General features: G+C 35.4%; 1 protein-coding gene across 6 annotated transcripts in view; it reads right to left on the bottom strand.

Annotated features, from left to right (window-relative positions):
- MET (MET proto-oncogene, receptor tyrosine kinase) overlaps positions 1-20,471 on the bottom strand; it is a 118,686-nt gene that overhangs the window by 47,190 nt on the left and 51,025 nt on the right. For all 6 annotated transcript variants that reach the window (XM_087934035.1, XM_087934039.1, XM_087934040.1 and 3 more), the window contains 5 exons: positions 15,855-15,989; positions 14,912-15,085; positions 7,048-7,208; positions 4,899-5,001; positions 4,638-4,774 (listed from right to left, as the gene is read on the bottom strand). In XM_087934035.1, coding sequence (XP_087790161.1) covers positions 4,638-4,774; positions 4,899-5,001; positions 7,048-7,208; positions 14,912-15,085; positions 15,855-15,989 — 710 coding nt within the window. The remainder of the gene's footprint in view (positions 1-4,637; positions 4,775-4,898; positions 5,002-7,047; positions 7,209-14,911; positions 15,086-15,854; positions 15,990-20,471) is intronic.

The raw sequence follows: 20,471 nt of genomic DNA, 5'->3' as shown, positions 1-20,471 counted from the left end.
TATACCCCAAAAGGACAGTGCCAGATAGTACTAAAGCAGTGAGGAAGACCCCCTCCCCAGATAGAAAAAGAAACCATGAGGCAGGAAAAAAATTCAAACACAATACAAATAATTAAATCAGAACAGCAGCTGTTGTTTGTTGAAGCTGAATAGGGAAAATTGTCCCATCAATAAACACAGGATCGAATGTCACTAAGCACAGAATTAACCTTCACCAAAAACCAGTTCTAGACCAAAACTCAGAAAGGATATGTAAACTCACGTTTGAATGTCAATCCTTCTAGCTAGCCCAGAAGTCTTGCTGAATGTCACTCATCTTGGTTCCCTGTCACTAAAAGCTTTGCTTCATTATTCAATGATTTCTTCAAAGTGCTGATTGTCCAGGGAAGTATTTCCTCCTAACAGCGGTGTAAAAATCTTAATCTTCCCTTTAAGAAAGTCAAGCCTCAGAAGCTCTGGAGACAGGAAGTCTAGGCGTACTGTCAAGAATGTTACATCCCAGAGTTCTGAAGGAGCTAACAAATGTTAACTCAGAACCATTGTACTGTGTCTTTCAAAAATCCATCAGGCTTGGCAGTGCATGCTTGGGACCTTTATTGATTTGGGGGAAGGATATTTGGAAATTCAAGATTACAGGAGAAACTGTATGTTTGAAGACCCAGTGATTTTAAACGCACCTTTAATGTATATTAAAAAGGGCAAAGATATTTAATTGCACAGTTTGGTCCACCATCTTGATCCTTATATACCAACATAAGGAGGTGGTTGGCAGAAATTATGTTTCTGGGTGTTCAGCTAAAGAGTAAGCTAGCTTGGTCACTCAACAGTGAGACACTGGTGAAGCAAGCACAGCAGCACATGAATTTTTTTGCATCACATGAAAAAAGTGTATCTTCCTTTCCCTGTCCTTATCGCTTTCCATAGCGGGATGATCGAGAGCACCCTATCATATTGCATTACTGCTTTGGACAGGAAGGGGACGAGAATGGTGAGGATGGCAGAAAAGATTATTGGTAGTTCACTTCCTTCCATCCAGGATATAACATATAAGTGATACTTGAACAGAATCTGCAGTATTGTCTAGAACACTATATATCCTCTTCATGACCTGTTTTCCTTGCTACCTTCTGGGAGGAGGCTTCATGGTATCTGAAGCAGAACATCTAGATTCAGATACAATTTGTTCCACAGTTTTGTGAAACTCTCAACTTTCCTCTTTCTGCTATGTATTCAAAATGGACAAAGACATCAGTGGACCACCACAGCCAGGCCTCCTACACTCCAATACCTATTGTACTAGTGCCGGTGCGGCTGCTTGCAGCAGGATGTTGTGTGCTTTGTCACGCTGGTGCCATTTGCGGCAAGGCGCCACATGTGGTGCTGCTGCCGTCACTTGCACACACAATAGCACAATATGTGATGTGTCGTCCTATATAGTATACAACCTACCTGTAAACAATCCCTATCCCAATTTTCATGGCTGCACCTAATAGAAACCCTACCTAAAAATAAGCTCCAGTTAAGCCCCACCTACTGTCTGGTTGTACGAGGGTAGGACAAGACGCATGAGTAAAAATCAAGCTATGGAGGTAAGAGGAGTGGAGTGGATCCGCCCCAAGCACCCCAGTCACTTACCTTACAACTGCTGCAACCAGGCCTCCCATGCCCTGACACCCGTCACGTCGTTGTCAGACTTCTGCAGCCACTTGCGGACAGATACTACATGGAGCATTGCACCAGTGCCGCTCCTAGCTTGTTGCATCTGTGCCATCTTTTGTGTGCACAATGGTGCGATGCGCAATGCAGCCTCTTGCCACAAGTGGCAGCACCAGCATGACAAGCCACACAGTGTCTGGCTGCGAATGGCCATAGAATGAGTCGGACAACAGCGTGCCAGGTATCGAGGTGTGAGAGGCCTGGATGCAGTGGTCCTAAGGTAAGTGGGTAAAACATGCCCCGAAACATGCCCTGGTGCATATTTTGGGGCCCAAAAGAAAATAAGACCAGGTCTTATTTTTGGGGAAGCACAGTGTGTGTGTGTGTGTGTATGTATATAGCATGTGTATATTACGTGTATTAGTTATGTGTATGGGTAAATATATACTTTCTTTTGACAGTAGTCAACAGAAATTCATTTTTAATCTGTACCAATGGGCTCACAATAACAAATGATAATAAAAGTTATCTTAATCTTTTAAAAAATATTAATCTTAGCATCTTTGCAGTATTCAGATTTCTGTCATCCACATTTAAATTTGTGTCTGTAACTCGTTAATTTTACTCTGGGAAAGATTATTGTTTAAGAAGTTGTAAAGAAAAAAATGATATGGTTAACACTTTTAACATTGCCTTCACTGTCAAAAAATGAATAATTTAAAATAGTTTAACTTCAATACCATCTAATATAAACAGTCTGCCCACTTGTTATATAGTTTGATGGTAACTGCCAATTTATTATTCAAGATGTGTAATATAATAAACATAGTTTTTTGTTTTCCTTCTCGTTTAATTCCATGGAGGAATCAGATTACAAAAGAAATTGGAAACCCTTTCCATAGTTTTACATGGAAATGTGTAGTCCAGCATATCATGTAGGCATAAGATTTTGTGTGTGTGTGTGTGTGTGTGTGTGTGTGTGTGTGCGTGCTTTGCTGTAGGACAGAAAGAAACAACTGCTCTAACTGAAGAGGACCGGTCCTACTGCTAGAGTTCCACAGAGAAGTGATCAGGCAGAGTCAGGAAACCCCTTGTTAAAATCCAATTTTAACTGTTGTTTAGTGTACTTTACTTTTAAAGCACTGGGTGGGTTGTAGGTTAGAGGGAAGTCGTAAAAAAGGAGATCTCCCATCTTCTCCCTGCATTTCAATTTAACTTCCTTGAATGTTAAAAGGACATTTCTCCCCTTCTCCCTTCTTTCCTGTTTGGTTATTTGGGAAAAATCGATCTTTCCAGTTTGGTGTTAGAACGACAGCATTGCTTTTGTTAGTTGCTAAGCCCCACACAGATTATAACAGATCCTTTCATTTTAAATCAAGGCTTGGCTTTATAGTTTCTGCACTGCACCTCAGTTTAGGAATAGCTAGCCATATTGGCCTTGCTCTTACAAAAAGCTTCACTGGAAAATTCCATGACTGGGACAAAGTTTGAACAGACAGAGGGAGAGAGGGATAAAATATGTAGCCAAGAGAGTGATAGCTATAAGGAGTCTAGATTGCTTTAAGTTTCCCACCAAAGTGGAAGCAGAAGTTTCATCAGGTGGCAATATGGATGAAGATGAAGCGGGACTGTGTTTTTAGGAAGAAGCTGTTCTCCCACAAAAAGTAATAGTGGCGGTAAAGATACTGAATTCTTACCTAGTCAACCCTTCTATTAAGTTATGAACCCATAACATAAAGGTTAGGAGGTGAGATGTTTCTCTTTCCTGATGGTGATGATGACCCAGAAAAGCCAGAAACTCATCCACCATCTCTAAAGCAAATATACTGTAACCTCAAGAACAGTGTTGAGTAGGACTCCTTCCAGTCTGACCCCACAGACCTAGGTTAAAATGCCTAAGTAGATAAACAGACTAGGACTGATTTTTTTTTTTTGGATGCAGACAAGCCCTGACCCCATTTAGACACCATGCAACTGTCCTTTGCACTGCTGACAGCAAAAGGCAAATTTGCTGTGTGTGCTAGCAGCAAAGAATCTGCTCTAAAGTACAGCAGAAAGAACTCTTTATGGCACATGAAGCCATCCTAGGTGGGAAAATAGCAAAGTAATTAAAATAATCAAGTTATTGCACAAATTATGGCTTTGAGCTTCTGGCCCTTCAGCACAGTGGCAGAGGATAGTTTTCAGCATTTTGGCCTTGTTTGTCCTTGATTAAGGAATTTTTCAGCAAGAAGGTGGTACTTCTTCTGGAAAATCATCTACCCAGGGGAAAAGTTCATTTGAGATATCTGGTTTAGTTTGCAGAGAGCCTGCTTTCTAACCCCTTCTTCAACAAAAATTAATACCATCATTACGGGCACAGTTAATTACCCCAACCTTTTTGGAAATAGGTTTTGATTATTGGGTATTGACAGTGATGTGGTCTATCCTGATTTCTGATCCGTCATCTGAGGCTCAAGTGACTCCTTGACCAGGGTGCAATCCCAATTCAACCCCAAGATGTGTATAGCATTTCTAATGCTTTGCCAAGGAGAAGAAAAATATCTTTTGTTACTTTAGACAGTACCATAAATAGGAGCATTTTGCATTCCTGAAGAAGTCAGAAAAAGCCAGAAAACATATACATCTGATTAAGGGCAGTCAAATTTCAGTTCTAATTAGATCTCGCAATACTATATCTATGCCTCCACACTTACTATACTTACTATATCTATGCCTCCACAGTATATAGTAGCCAAATTTGTATACATAGGTTTATGCTCTACATTTTACACTCTAAGCTTTCTCTTCCTTCTTTTCCAAGTCAGCAGCTATTTAGGCTGAGTTAACAGTTCTCTCGAGCTGGGAATCACTGATTCTTGTCTTGCGAATTTCATTTCAAAAAGAGATGTTTTGTTCTGAGAATAAAATATATTTCCCATTTGGTTTAGAACTTCAGGTTTACAATTTATTAAAAAAAATAAAAATCAACCCCATTATACCTGGTTAGGCTGCACTGCTTTTTGCAGATAGAAATTTCTTGCGAATTCCCGCTGTTTAAATATGTCCCAGTCAATGTCAACAATGTTCTGCCAGATCTTGGACCATAGTTAGGAGAAATCTGCCTTATTCTCGGATCCTGCATACGGAACAAAGTTTCATTTGATACTTAAACCATATATAAACATAGACACATTGAAATAGAGATCAAATAACTATTAAAATGAAATTATGTAATTATAAAATAATAGTCATTTACTTACCACATAAGAAAATGTATGGAAAGAGGTATTAGCTTGTCCATTTGAAACACTGCTTGAAACATTGAAACTTGTGTTCTTTACAGGCCCAAGCTTGCATTCCAATCTTCAATAAAAACAAATATATTATCAATAAAGAACATTTGTAGCTCAGGGTTGATATGAGGGGTCCTTGGTGCCCTTTGAGCTTGTTACCCAAACTAGGTAATAACATCAGTACTAGTAAGAAGTGCAGTTTGTGGTCAGTTTATATTCTAGTGGCTTGCCTGTCAATGTTGGGTGAGGGTCGTCTTAAAGGTTTTTTGGGTTGGGCTATTTGCTGTTGGCTTCTTTGGCAGTTTCTTGATTGGGGTATGGTTTAATTGATTGTTGGTCTGATGTTAACCAAACTCCAAGGTTAACAACAGACCAATAATCAATTAAACAAAACCCAAATCAAGAAACTGCCAAAGAAGCCAACAAAAGAACAACAGCCCAACCAAAGAAACCTCTAAGACCATCCTCATCAACACTGACAGGCAAGCCACTAGAATATAAACTGACAGCAAACTGTACTTCTTGCTAGCACTAATTGTATTGTCTAGTTTGGGTAATGAAACATCTGCAAGAAAACAAGCAAGCTCAGAGAATACCAAGGACCCCTCATAAATAGATTAATCATAACTAAGCTAAACAAACAAAATCAGACCTTCATAAATAAACTGCAACATAAACAGACCAGCCAATGTGTTTTTTTAAACACTACGAATATGACAAATCAATAAAATAAAAATACCCTTGAACTTACAGGTGGTTCAGGAATAATTGGTGGGTTATATCTCGATGACTGATTGATAAAATCTATCAATATAAATGTATTTATTTGTAATCATCTTTTTTTAAATAAACAATGATAGAGCAGTACAACAATTATTTAAAAAATTTCATCTTAAGAGTTGTAAGAAAATACCTTCCACTGTAAATACACAAAGAGCACTATATAAAAAAAGAGAAGGGATTAGCTTTCGCCTTGAAAAGTAAATCCTTTCTTAAAATCATCCTTAGATTCAATTATTGCTGTAGAAAAAAGGATGGCTTCTCAACAAGTGACTGTCACATTCAACAATCTGTACAACTTTTAAAGACAGATATGCTTGATGCTCCAACCACATTAATATTCCAAGTTAGTAACTGGGCCTGTATGAAATGTGCATATGATTGTGTATACTAAATTCATGTCATATTGAAGAAAAGCAATGCACTGAGTATTTTATTCTGGGTTTTTTCCCTTAAAAATAAAATTAGATTAAAATACAAAATACAAAAAAACCCCAAAAGACAAAAAAGAAACAAAGAACAAAAACCATAAAACAATCAAAACATTAAAAATGTTCATAAAAAACCCCACCATATAAAAACCCCACCAGTATTCTAGTTGAATACTGATTAATACCTTGCTATAACATTAGGTTTCACCTCTTGCAAAACAGGGTCTCTTTAAACTATTAAATCTATTTGCAAATTTTTGAATTTTGTATTTTAACCTTGTCTAGAACAAAATAAATGCATACATAAAGAACAAGTAACATTTGGGAAGTGACATTTTATGGTCAGTGGTAATAATCATTGAATGAGCAAGAACCTTAACCTGTATTTTTCTATCAACATGGATAATACGATAGCCACTAAAACTGAAATATTTTTACTATATTCATACAAATGGAGAGCCAGTTCAATGTAGTGGTTAAAGAATTAGCCTAGAAGCTGGGAGACTGTGAGGTCTAGTCCTGCCTAATAGGAAGAGAGATGAGTGAGTTTGGATAAATCACTCTTGCTCCATCCTAGGAAGAAGGCAATGACAAACCATTTCAGAAAAAAACAAAACAAACTGCCAAGTATCTCCAAGGGTTAGTCCAGGAGTCAACACTGACTCAAAGGCACCCTGTCCCAATAACATATGAATATTTATATGTTATTTTTCTGAATTAAATCCATTCAAACAATGAAGAAAAAGAAACAATGAAGAAAAACAACAATGAAGAAAAAGAAACAATACCTTAAAATACAATTAAGCCAAAATAATTGTATATGATGTCATGCAAGATATTGAAATTGATTATTTTTTGCCATACATCATAATATCTAAAGAGAAAAAACCCCCCTCATATCTTACTTGTTTTTGTCACTAGCCTTGCCATCCACAATGCACCGCTGTTCCCCGACAAAGACTGATATTTTTTTAAAGCTGGGCTTATTATTTTTACTAAATCCAAAATCCCACCCGCACAGTGTCAGTCTTGTTGAAGCATCAAAAGCAGCACTTTTTGGAATAATCTAAAAGGGGAAAAAGAATAATAAATTTATTATTTCTAATGGGCTTGGAAGGTGCTTTTTAAGAAAAGAAACAATACTGGCAGAAAATAATTTCTTCTATTGAAGATACCCCCCACTTTAACTTAATTGTTCCTCGGTTTTCATTTATCACTGTATGAGCTTCCTTAGATTTTAGCAATAAATAATCCTGCCACTGCTAGAAAGCTCTGACTTATTGTGTTTAGGGGCACTGAACAAGCTCTGCATTGTAATAGTTTTTTTAATACCCTTTGGTTTGCTTTTTATGTCTTTTTTTGTGGTATGTAAAAGAACACAATGCACTTATTTTATTAAAAGTACGATACTGAATAGAAGAATATCAAACTGATGAAGCAACTTATATCAGCAACCTGAAGGAAAGCTGCACTGTCTTCACAGCAATGACAGCTTCAAAGGTGTATAAATCAAACACTGTCTTGGGAGCTAAAAATTAATGTGGCTTTTACAATGCTGTCACTGAAAATGCTACTTCTTCTAAATTTCAAGTTAAAAATAAACTACGTTCTAGGAATGCAGAGACAATCTCAAAAGGAAATGCTCTTCCCCCTTCCCACTCCAACCAACTTCTATATATTGTGTAATTGCACTGTAAATGTAACAATGGTGGGAAAATGCATGAATAGCAGAGAAATTGTATAAATTTCAGTGTAGGGCATTTGGCAACACACTATCAATAAAACACTGACAATGCTGTAGAGGTTACACAGACATGCAATCTAACTTTACAAACATTCAAGCCTGGTCAGAGAACAAAAGGCTTTTTGATACTTGTGATAAAAGTGTTGTTATAGTGTTTTATGTTACAATTTTACTCCTAGTAAGTAGTACAATTGTGTCTTTTATCATAAACTCTACTTGCCCCGTGGATCTGAAAAGAACATTTTTATAAAAAATGCTCAGGTTACTGTTCTCTTTGATATCCAGTAACATTGGCACCCTAAAAAAAAATGTATCTACACAATGTACTTAGCTTAATTATGTAAGAATATAAAAAGGAAAAATAGTTCTTCTGAACATGTAAACACTGATTAAACCGTATGATATTGAAATAATTGCTCTAGGGCAATGAAGAAGCAACCCAATTCCAAGCCCAATCAAATTGCAAATCCCAGAGTCATATTTGCACATACTTATACGTTTCCTCATGTTTTAATTATATAAATGCTGCCAAAGGGAAACTTCTCCCTTAGAATTGGTTAATTTTTCAAACAATATTACAAATGGAACCATGCACAGTTGACATCTAGGTGTTACAACCTGTAATGCTGCATGTAAGTCTTTTTGAGGCTTTGGTGGTAAACCACTTGGAAACAATTACTGCATAATTTAGGATTAGGGGGAAAAATAGTAAAACAAATATAAAATCTTCAGAAACATTTCATAATTATTTTACCCTTTCGATTGAGACCTTTTGTCTTTTCAAATATCCCTATCAGGGTTCCGACTGACGGACCCGACCAAGCCAGCACTCAGATCCCTTTAAGAACTGTTGTACTGAGTACATCATTTCGGCATGCATGAAAGCAAAACCAACTCTATTTCCCGTAGTTTTCATATAATTGAAGAATAGATATTCCCTCCCTCCTCGTCACAGGTCATATTGTCCAATTAGGTGTTCTGGCATCTCTCCTTCAAGTTTCTGGACAGCACCTGTTGAAATGACCTTGGTCCCCATGGGATAATTCGTATGGCTGACATTCCAAACCTCTCCCCCACCCCGGTGCATTGCAAGCTGAGCAATGAAAAAATGGCTGTGACAGCATGGGTCCATTTCGAAGTTGACAGTCCCATAATGACAAAATCAATTGAGCAGAGATATATGAGAGAATGGAAGGAGAAATATTTACAGCTATTTAATTTTTAAAAAAGATATTGGGTGATGGCATAACACAGGCAATATTTTAAATCCTTTTTTTGCTAAGAGATTTATGCTTGAATTTGGATCTGCTTTTGAATCACCTTATTTGGTCATTACCTGAGATAGAATATTTTAATTCTTCCATGTATTTGGCTACTAAATATTGGATTATGACTGGCTTTTCTTTTGTTACTATAGACCATGGGAATGTGTGTCTTGGTAAATAATACAAAACGCTGGCCTATGCTCACACAAGGTCATTTGAAAGCTCATCAAATATTGTAATGGCGTTTTGGATACACTTTTATTTAATCTTAGTAGATAATTGCAGCCCACAAACAATGCTGAAAAGATATCAACGATAACAGCTGTTGAAAGATAATGGTTGTATATAAGCAAACTTCGTTTACAATGTGAGGGCCAGGTCCATAACTTCAGAAATATAGTATTTTGCTAGTGAGGACAGCAGTAAATTACTCTAGAAAAGCTGGTTTTTATTTGTTCTCCATGTACATTAAAAAAAATCCACAAAAAGAAAAAGGAAAAGAAAGGGAAAGACAAAAGTAGTAATTTCTGAGCCTTGGGTGGTTATTTTTTCAACCAGCTTCTCTTGCAATACACTTTAAACATGTCAAAATAAATTGCTAGTTCAAGCATGCTGGCTACATTGATTTTATCTGGATTGCTGTGACTGTTGTTTTCCAAGTTTTTCCTTGTATTCATTCCCTTTTCCCCAAAAACTTTTTATATCTCAACATCTGATTTCATATTTTTTTCTAAAATAAAATTTCTTATTAAAAGCATCTCTATTTGCCAATATTTAATAGTTTGCATAATTGATATTTCAGAACTGACACAACTTATGTGAAGTTCCTTATTTTGGGTTTCGGGGAAAAAGAACCAAAGCACCTTTTTATTTATTTTCCAAGAGCTGAGAAGAGACAAATCAATGGTAGGCAAGTTAAGTTCAATCATTCTACTGTTCAAGTAGGTTTTAGTCAGTTCTACTTAGCGTTAAAAGGATGGGGTACCAAGCAACTAGAATGCTACAACTAAGAAAGGCATCTGTTACTAACTGAAGTATATTGATCGAATTTGTCCAACTTCACATACAAAAATGGGCAACATTTCTATTGCACTTGGTACAATTGCCATTGTGACATTTGCACTAACTCCTCAATCCCAACATTGTTGCTATGCAGTTTTAACTGCTGTGGATTTAAATGAATTTGCCACAATTTACAGAAACCTGTGGAGTTATAACTATTTGTCATAGAATCCCTTGTGCTAAGGCTAAAAGTTGGAATGGATCTAGATCTGGAGCTGTTATTGCTTGGGTGATTCTGTGATCTGAAATTCAGTTAAACGTTTTCTTGTAATGTAATATTGATACCGACTCAGACCTTTATAATGACTACGCCATATTCACTTTAACGTCAAAATTATCATTTAATGTATGTTAATTATATTCTTCTTTCCATAAAATATTTTATACATTAAGGATTTTCAGATTTTATTGCAAATAGCAGAGGTTAATTTGCATTTCTAACAGTCAAAACAATCCTGTGCTATATTAAAGCTATAGGCCAAATATGAATAATCTTTTATTTTTTAGTAGTATGACTAACTGTCATGGTTCAGCAAAGCATAAAATCTGCTTGAGCAGCTATCAGCTGTAAAGATTTAGGAATCCAAATGCATCATTTCTTTCCTTTTAGAAAGAAAACCTCAAAATCTTCCATTTATATGGTACGTGCTCTGGGGATATATTACTATTTATCACTGTCATAGAATATTTATTGCATTTTCTAAAATGTATCCAGCACATGAACTCTGGCTTAAAATCAATTGAGTACATTCTAAGATTCTTTTTTTCTCATTTATTAACTTCATACAAAATTACCCCTCAAAAAGCATAAGCACTGTGCCCATTTAACAAATTACCACTTTCTTTTTAAAAAAAAATGACATAAAGCAATAACCCAACCCAGACCTTTGAAATTACTTCATGTAGGTTGGTAATACAGAGATAATATGCTCTCACCATGTCACAAAGAGCCACACAGGGTAGCATGGAACAATTTTATGTTAACTCTGAAGACTCATCAGAGTGTGACATCTCAGCCACAATAAGGGACCTAGTCCTTGCCCTCACAGGAATAAAGGGACTTAATGTAGCTTTAAATATGATTTACATTCATTCAAGCACCCTTGTACACTATGTGAACTACACAAGAGCCTAATGTAACTATGAATCAGACTTCATAAATTTAAAAGTTATTTAGGGTCTGCCATCTACCCTCATCTAGTTTGTATGGGCTTGCTTAACACGAATATAAAGGCTCCTTTATATTCCTTTCCTTTTTAATTTTTTAAATAAAGTTTTATTTGGGTTTTCACACATACAAAATACAAGTAAAACATCTTTTTTGAAAATAGCATGGTCCCGTGTTGAATTGTAAATATATGTAATTATAAACCCTCATTCCATTCCAGTTCAGTTCTATCATTAATAATCATTAAAATCTTAACGTCTTTAACGTTTCTTTTCAATTAAATATCATACTTCCTTAAAACATATATAATCTCCATAATTAATTTTCCCCTTATTTCTCTTCACATGTTTTATAAATCATTATACCTTTTATTACATTTATTTATTGACAAGCATTCCACTATATTACAATAGCTATTTTATCAGACATTTTAATCATACATTTTCATATTTTCTAAAATTATTTCTTTTTCTAATATAGCCATACTATCTTATGTACCTTTGCAGAATCCCTTTTTCTATTAAATTTTCACCCCTTATCTCTAAATAGGCCCTGTTTCTCTATATTTCGTTTCTGTCCTTTATAACTTCTTTTCCTTTCTTTCTTCCCTCTCATCTTCTCCCTCCCCTTTTTACCCCCTTGTCTCTCTACTTCTAATTCTCTCTTCTGCATTTCCCTCTTCTGTTGCTTTCTGATTTTATACTTATTTTTCCCTCTATTTTTTTTTGGAGTTGTTTTTCCCAATCTTAAACTTTCCATTCTCTTTCCCCCCTTTCCTTCCCCCCCCCATATAAGATTACTTGTTCATTAAAGATGGCTTCTTCTTTGTTGCAATCTTCTTGTTCTGTAGGCATTTCTTGTTGTTTCTCATAATTCCAAATCTCCATTTCTAAAAACTGAAATACGAAGCCAAAAGAACCTCTCCCTTCTTGTGCATCTTCTTTGTACTTTTTAAGTTCCATTTTCAGTTCTTCTAAAAGTGGAGCCATTTTAAACAGTTTTAAACAACCACCCGATTGATTTTAGTCATTCAAAACAATAACCAAGAATCCACAAATCATCAAATAATCCAGATAGTCCCGAGTTATACCTTCTTATTTCTTTTTCGTCTTTCTCTTCCTGGGGTTTTTGTTGTGATATTTCAGTTAGAATGTATCTTTTGGAAGTCTTGTTGAGCTTTTACTGTGAGTTCTTTTTAATTCCAGGCAGTCTCCTCCCTTCTAGATCCTACCCTTTTATTATTTTTCTCTCCTTTCCTGTTTTCAAAAGCTTTTAATTATCCAGAAATCTTTATTATCTCTTTGACTTTTTATTTTCAGCATTAAATGCCTAATGATGTCAAAGTGGATTTTTTTCCAATTTCGTACTTAAGTCTCTTAGCTGCCAGTATAGGAAAAGGAGAAGAAGAAAAAAAACAAATCTTTTCCCTTTTCTCTATCCTTCGCAGTTTAAAAATCTTCTTAGGGAACAATGTTATTGTTTTTTAATAGTTTCAATTCCAGGGTACCTTATTTGTTGCTTTTGCTGTTTGACCCGGTCAACCAAAACTTTCTTCTCTTATCTTCCTCCTGCACATTCTTTTCCAATCGAGTTCTTCTTTGTGGTGGCCATTTCTGACCACCGCTGCAACCGCCTTCAGGAAAGGGAGTAACGGCCAGCTGGGGAGGAGAGATGCAGCTTTCCTCAACCCTGCAGGCAGTCTCCCCCCTCTTCACCACCTCTACGGGGTGGCTTAGCCCTGAAACCAGCAGCTCGGGGCGCTCCAGCGGCAAGCACAGATCGAAGCCTCGCAGAGACGAGGTTTCGGTCTGTCGCTGAAGAAGCTCAAACCGGAAGTCCTATATTCCTTTCCTATGGTACTTCTGTATATATTAGTAAAGCGTAAGACAATGAAACGATGTTAACTAGTCTTTCCTGAAGTAAAAAGTGATTTAAAAGTGATTTATGGAAAACATATTTCCCATTATTCTGCTAATATTCCATTTCTGTATGGTCTTCTCTTATTTCAACATTGCTTAGAATGCATGTTTAGGTTCCAATAGCAACACATTTTTTATTCTCCCAATCAGATATGTTTTGAATGCCATTAAAACATTTATTAAAAAATAAAGCATTTCAGCGTTCATTATATGCATGCTTGTCCAGGTATAAATAAAGTGACTGCCACTGAAAAAAAAATACAATGTAATATAGCTGGTAATAATGATATACTTTAGGATCTACAAATGCTACAACCATTCTGTAAACCTAGACTTTCATAATTATGTCATACTTAATAGAAAATTATTTTGTTAAGCACAGAGAGACAGCCTTTGAAGATCTTGGAGTGACCATAGCAAAACGAAAACAGCAATGAACTATTATGTTCTTTACCCCTTTGTGTAATATAACACTTATTTGCTCTTTATTTAAAGCTGAAAATGGCTACTGTTTCTCCCCTTTCATAGTAGTTTATATGAAGACTATAGTGACTGCAAACGATAAGATGGATTGCTTAAAGAAAAAACAGTCTAGAATTGACGTCGCATTTTTTCTCATGAAGGAAAAAGTTCTAAACAGAGGCAAAAAAAAAAAAAAAATTCCAATCACTTCCAATATTATTTTTTTTTGAAAACAGTATCATACTGTTTTAGCTGTTTTTTTGGATTGTTTTGAAACACCTGCAATTATAATATATGATATAAGTAGCTATATAAGTCCTGTAATAATATGACATGATATTATTTCTAAATACTTTGTTACCAAGCATAAGCAAATCATTCCATATTCCAATGATATGATTTTATATCTATTCTCAACTCTTAAAGTGGTAGATTATTCACACATCTTTCCATATTTATGACTTGGGAATTAGAAATCAGGTGTAAAAGACAGTACAGACCATATTTTCTTCTCTGACTCTCTGCCAGTTTTAACTTAGCTGCAATATCAGAATAAAGCCTCATACATTTCCCTATCTCAGCTTCATGGAATTCCTATAGAAGTACAAAGGTCTTTTCTTTACATCTGTACTTTACATCTGCTTTCACATCATGTTGTAAACAGAACCTCTGACAAAAGTTTCAAGTAAGAAAACAGCTGTGATGACATGTTCACACATGTGGACCCTTCTATAAGTGCAAACTAACATAAGGAACACAACGTAATCTTTGATTTATAAACATAAATGATTCCCCCTATATTATGGTTACTTTGTGTTGTAGTTTTATGCTTTACTGATATCCCATAACGTGAAAGTCTATGTAGGTTTCAAATAATTGGGGAGGCGAAGGAATAGAGCGAGACAAAATATAAGTAGGAAGTGGAGTCAATGTCAATAACAGCAGTGGACTTCATCTCCCCTCATCTGGGAATGTTAATTATTGTTCATTAGGTAAATACTGTTCAAAACAGGAAAACAGAAATTGTTGAGGACCATAAATACTCATTGCTCTAGCAGCTTACAAATAATTTGTATATGTTAACTATAATCTGACTCATGTTACAAGGTTCAGATAAGGGTAATTTTACAAAGTTAAGGGTAAATTTACCTCAGAGATTTTAGGTAAACATATGTTCTGTGTCCATCCTCCTATACTGCATTCCTGTGGCCTCACACACTGACTGCCACACCATCCACAGTTCATAAAAGAAGGTGCTAGAAGGCACTGACCACAGGTGCTGAAGTGAGAACATCCCGGTCCATTTAGTGGAATCTTGGTTACCTAAAGTGTAAAACATGACAGAGACATAGAAACTAATTATGAAGGTTAGCAGAAGATTTATACAAAGCTAAGGTGCTAGTAAATAGTAAACCATCTTGCTTTGCATGTAATGAGTCTATCTCATATATTAGTTTCACCTTTTATGTTGCATTACTGAAATAAATGAACTTTTGCACGATATTCTAATTTTTCAAGTTTCACCTGTAATGTAAGTAAGAAGTTTAGTTGGTCGATTCATTCTATTTAAAAATGGATATCTGATATTAACATTCCAGATTAGTGCTGTATTATAAAATGTTAAACCTGTAGTATAATGATTTAATGATCTCATTTATTTAATGATCTCACTTATTTTCATGAAAAATCTGAAAGGTACACAAGCCAAACTCTTTTGGCTCCATCTATCAATAAACTATTTTCTATTTTCTTTGATACAGAAGGAAATGTATAAAGCAAAAAAAAAAAAAACCCATCTAAAGTAGCTGAATGTAACATTAGGATATGTGTATATATACACACATGTATTTGTGATGATACACACATCATCAGAAGCCTGATGATGGCAGATGAGATTCTGCCGAAACTTTGCTACAACTTTAAAAGCACAACTACTATGACATGGGAAAATACCCGAACAAAGCTGAATGCCATACATGTAAGTACCTGCGAAAACTTAAGAAAACACATGTATTTGTATATACATACATACATACATTGCCCAAAAATGCACTTGACCAAGAAGCACAAGAAATTATGAATAATATTTTACCTTCTTCCCAGTGATCACCAGAATATGCCCATCATTGCTGAGGGAATTCTCAATGATAACTTCTGAAGAAACAGGCTGGGAATCTAAATGGAAATTCATGTATGGTGTTGTGCGTTCAGAACGAGAGATCACTATCTAAAAAAAGAGAGAAACATTAACAAGAATCATACAATTTACATTTATATCACACAGCGATTGAGAATGCTTGAAATTGCTTTCATAACATGGCTTCTTTTAAGGGAATATAGGCAGAAACTAAGTAATTTGAATGGAGCATTGGCACTGCAGGAAGGAAATTTAGGCTGCAGATCTACATCATTTATGATTCTGGTTAATTTTTTTTCTTCCCATATCCTTTTTCAGTTCAAGTTCTGCTCTCTGGATGTAATTCATAATGGATGGATTGAACAGGTTTTGTTTTTTTATTCCAAGTAACTACTGGTTGACATTAATTTTGTTGAGGAAATAGTACAGGGTGGGGAAGGTGTACTTTCACTGTCACAGTTTCAACGTTAGGCGTCAGCTTCTATAAAAGCATTTCAGTTTTGCAAAAAGCAAAACAGAAAGGACAGCAAAGACTAAAACTCCCACTTCTTAATGAATCTTCTACTATATATCAGAAGTGGGGAACCATGGCCCTTTTATGGCTTGTGGACTTCAACTCCCAGAATTCCTGAGGCAGCATGGTTTTAATATTTTATATTTACATAGACTCAGAACTGCATTTCTGTGACGATGCAGTGTTGACATTCAAAAGATTCTGCTAAAATGGAGCTGTAGTGCTCATGGCTAACATGGCTGAAAGAGTGTTTGCTTCTCTTGATAGGTACCTAGCTACATGTTAGTTTTCTAAACCCAACCGAAAAAGCTAATATTCTTTAATGCTTTATCAATTCTCAGTCTAGAAACTTAATTTGTAAGTTTTACTGTAGCTTTATATATAAGAGGAAACTAATGAGTACCAATTTGTCCGTAAATAGTCTCAGACAAAAAGAAAAACAGAAGAATGTTTTCACAAAATTTTCCTTATCAGCGCATATACAGACTTTAAAAAAAAAAGAAAATGCAAAGGTATATAAATCAGTAAACATTGTACCGATTTAAAAAAACCTTTTAGGAAAAGCCTTAAACCTTGGCTATGGCACTTAGCATAGGGCCCTAAAGAAGCTGAAGACTGGAAGTAACTGCTGACAGAGTAGGAACCACCACCTCTCTGCTCCCAATATGCGTGGATTTTTTAGCTTGTTTTAATCTTTTGTAATTTTAATTCATTTTTATATTTATAATTATTTTATATCTGTACGTTATATTATGTGTTGAGCTGCTCAGAGTCGCCTTGAGGCATAAGATGGGTAGCGTATAAATTTAATGAATAAACAAAGGAATATTCAAATTGTTTGTTAGTTTCAGTGACACTTTTATAGACAGTGGGAAACAATTAACATAAACTTGAGTTCACTATGTAACAATGCAGAGGAAAACATTATGAAAATGTATAACTTTAAGTATCATGGTTTTTAAAACATATTTCAGATGTTACTTTGATTTTATGATGAGGAGGGAAGAGTGAAAAATCTAACAAAGAACACATTGCAAAGCTGCATGAAAATACAGATTAATCTTGGAATTTATGAGAGGTAAGTCCACAGCTGCAAATACCTTTATTACGGTCATATTCTGTCTCTTGCATACCCATTGCTAAATGCCAGGAATGCCTTTTTATCAGTCATTCAGGCTTTTTCTTGCCAAAAATTATTTCTTCACTGAGCAATAATCCTAATCTCCAGAGTACCTCCAAACACATTCATAAAATAATTCAAGAAGTGTTTCCTGTTGTTGTCATGATTCCAGTAAACTGGTGTTTCAGAAGTACCCACTTTTATTTAATTTGGAATTTGTAGCAAATAAACACACAAAATTTTGTCCTAGCAATGTAGACTGAAGGCTAAATCTTTACTATGAGTGCAAAGAGCAGACTGTTCCAACATCTGCTAGTCTGGAATCCTGTCAGGGATACTGTCACATTTCCTGAAATGCAGTTTATGAAACAAAGCCCTAGATAAAGGATGGAAACAACATTGGTTACTCTGATAGATCGTCACTTCAAAATCTCCTGGCCTTTTTAGTCTTCCTGGTAGCTTTCAATATTGTAGCATCAACCCTGGTATCTTGCTGAACCATCTGCAATTTCTGGGATGAAGAGGCACCATTTTACTATAACTTAATTAGGCAATTCCAGTCAATAGTAAGTCCAGTCACTAAGCATGATGAAAGAGCAATCAAGTCCATGGTTGGTTTTGTAGTAAGGGGAGTAAGTGAAAAACATAATAATGAACACATTTCAAAGCTGCATGAAAGTAGAGATTAATCTATATCAGGGTCTCCAACCTTGGCCACTTTAAGACTTGTGGACTTTAACTCCCATAATTCCTTAGCCAGCAAAGCTGATAGCAAAGCTGGCTGAAGAATTCTGGGAGTTGAAGTCCACAAGTCTTAAAGTGGCCAAGGTTGGAGACCCCTGATCTTTATCAGGGTGGTCAAACTCTATTTCATTGAGGGCCACTTCAGGGTTGTGTTTAACCTTGGGGGGCTGAGGTGGGCATGGCCAGCTCGACATCACTCATGTCAGGGACGCTTGTTGTGGCCTGAGTTCTCTGCCAGTGAAAACGGGCTCCTATTTCTTGATATCAGAGATTTTGCTGACAGCGATTTATGCCATAGCAAGTTAAACCCGAGGCTGCCTTTGAGATGTTCTGGAACTGCAGTTTGTACAAAAAATGTGGTACCCAGATTGCTAGTGAGTGAGAGCCATTATTACAATGTAATGTAACACAATTTTATGATTGCTGCATTTGAATCCCAAAATGTTTCAAAAATGCTGGTTTTCACCTATGAGGTCCTAATTCCAAGATACATAAGAGACTTTCTTTTCTATGCAAGAATAAGGAAAAGGTTCCAAATTTGTTAGAGATCAGAAAAACATTGAACTGCAGTTAATTATTTTCTTTTATGAGATGGCCCACATGCTATGGACTACAGAGAGTACTATTTAGTACTCTTGTTACCGACCTATTAGGTTATTGGAATATTTTGTTTAAATAGCCATTTAGATAATTATTTTTTTATATTAGATTCAAAATTGTCATTTTTAAAATGGGTTTTTCTGTAGTCATTTTGGTCAAAGCCGTAGTAATTGTGTTTACTAAATGTAAGAAAAAAAAGTAGTGGGAGTGAGAGCAAATTTTGGCTTTCTGTTAGCTTCCCCATTGACTTCATTTGTATGATCAGAAATCAAGAAGCATCGGAAATCACAAGCAAATGACCGCAGGGATGCCATAACAGCCTTCATTTTGTGAATAAACTTGTAAAAATTTCAAGTCCATAGCTAGGAATCGAATGTGTCCTGGATTATTTTATGCATTCTTTAAATTAGTGGATTTTAGATACCTTAATTCAAAAACTGTTGCTTTATATTGCACTGTTTGGGCCAAATGAGGATACAAACAGAGCTTTAATAGTATAAAGATATGCAGCGTTTTCTTTTAAGGATCTCGGGGATAGTATATGGAATTCCTTTTTAAAACAAAACTATTTTTTATTATTTTTAAAAAAATATACATGCATATTGTGCGAGAACAGAGTTGGTTCTTGGTAACATTCATATTAATCCAATTCCCAATAACAGTATTAGTAATCTCTATCACCTTTATCAAATTTAAGTAATCCTCATTATAACTGTTCAAACATACATAAACAAAAAATGCCTAACTCCTCATCTTTGTCTCTATCTCCATCTCTGTCGTTCTTGTTCAATCCAAACATTTTTCTATTATATATAAACACATTTGATTAGGTATCATTCATATTGATCCAATTCACACTAACAATGTTAGTAATCTCAATCACATTTATTAAATTTATATAATCCTCATTATATCATTTAAGCATACAAAAAAATGCCTAACATCTGTAAACTCCTATCTATTATTTTTATTCATTCTATAAAAATTTATGTTCTAATATTTTCCCTATCTAATTTTATTTCTGCCTCCTTTAGCTTACAATCAGGCTACTTTAATATTTAAAGGGCAATTATATCTATCCATCATCTCTTCTTCTCTTTAGTGCTTCAATTCTTATCCATTTTTAAATTCGCCTCCCACACTCATCTTTATCTCTATCTTCATCTCTATCTTTTTTGTTCAACCTAAACATTTCTCCCAGTACAATCTTGTGCTGCCAATTCTCCCAAAGGGATAGTATATGGAATTCCTGAGCAGCCTCCAGTCCAGGGACTAGCCAGATCCTGATAACCAATAACCTCGCCAAGTGACCTAGCCAGTTCTGGTGATTTCCTCATTTTGGATTTCCTCATACTAAATTATTTATGTTGGACTTAATGCCATAAAGAACATACAAAACTTTCCTGATTAAATGGATGAGTTAGATTTATAATGCTATTTCTGCTGATATATTCATTTTGGCACTATAACATAATTACCAACAAATATATAGCAGCTTTTCTCGGCAACTTGGAATATTTCAATAATTGCTGTCTATGGAGATGGCAAGTACTGAAGATGACACAGGAGCAAAAGATTAATGTTCCCCTTAAAA

The sequence above is a fragment of the Pseudonaja textilis genome, chromosome 5 (genome assembly GCF_049901715.1).
Source record: "Pseudonaja textilis isolate UNSWEBS1 chromosome 5, rPseTex1.2, whole genome shotgun sequence".
NCBI lineage: Eukaryota > Metazoa > Chordata > Lepidosauria > Squamata > Elapidae > Pseudonaja > Pseudonaja textilis.
This window is presented reverse-complemented; position numbering and strand designations above follow the sequence as displayed.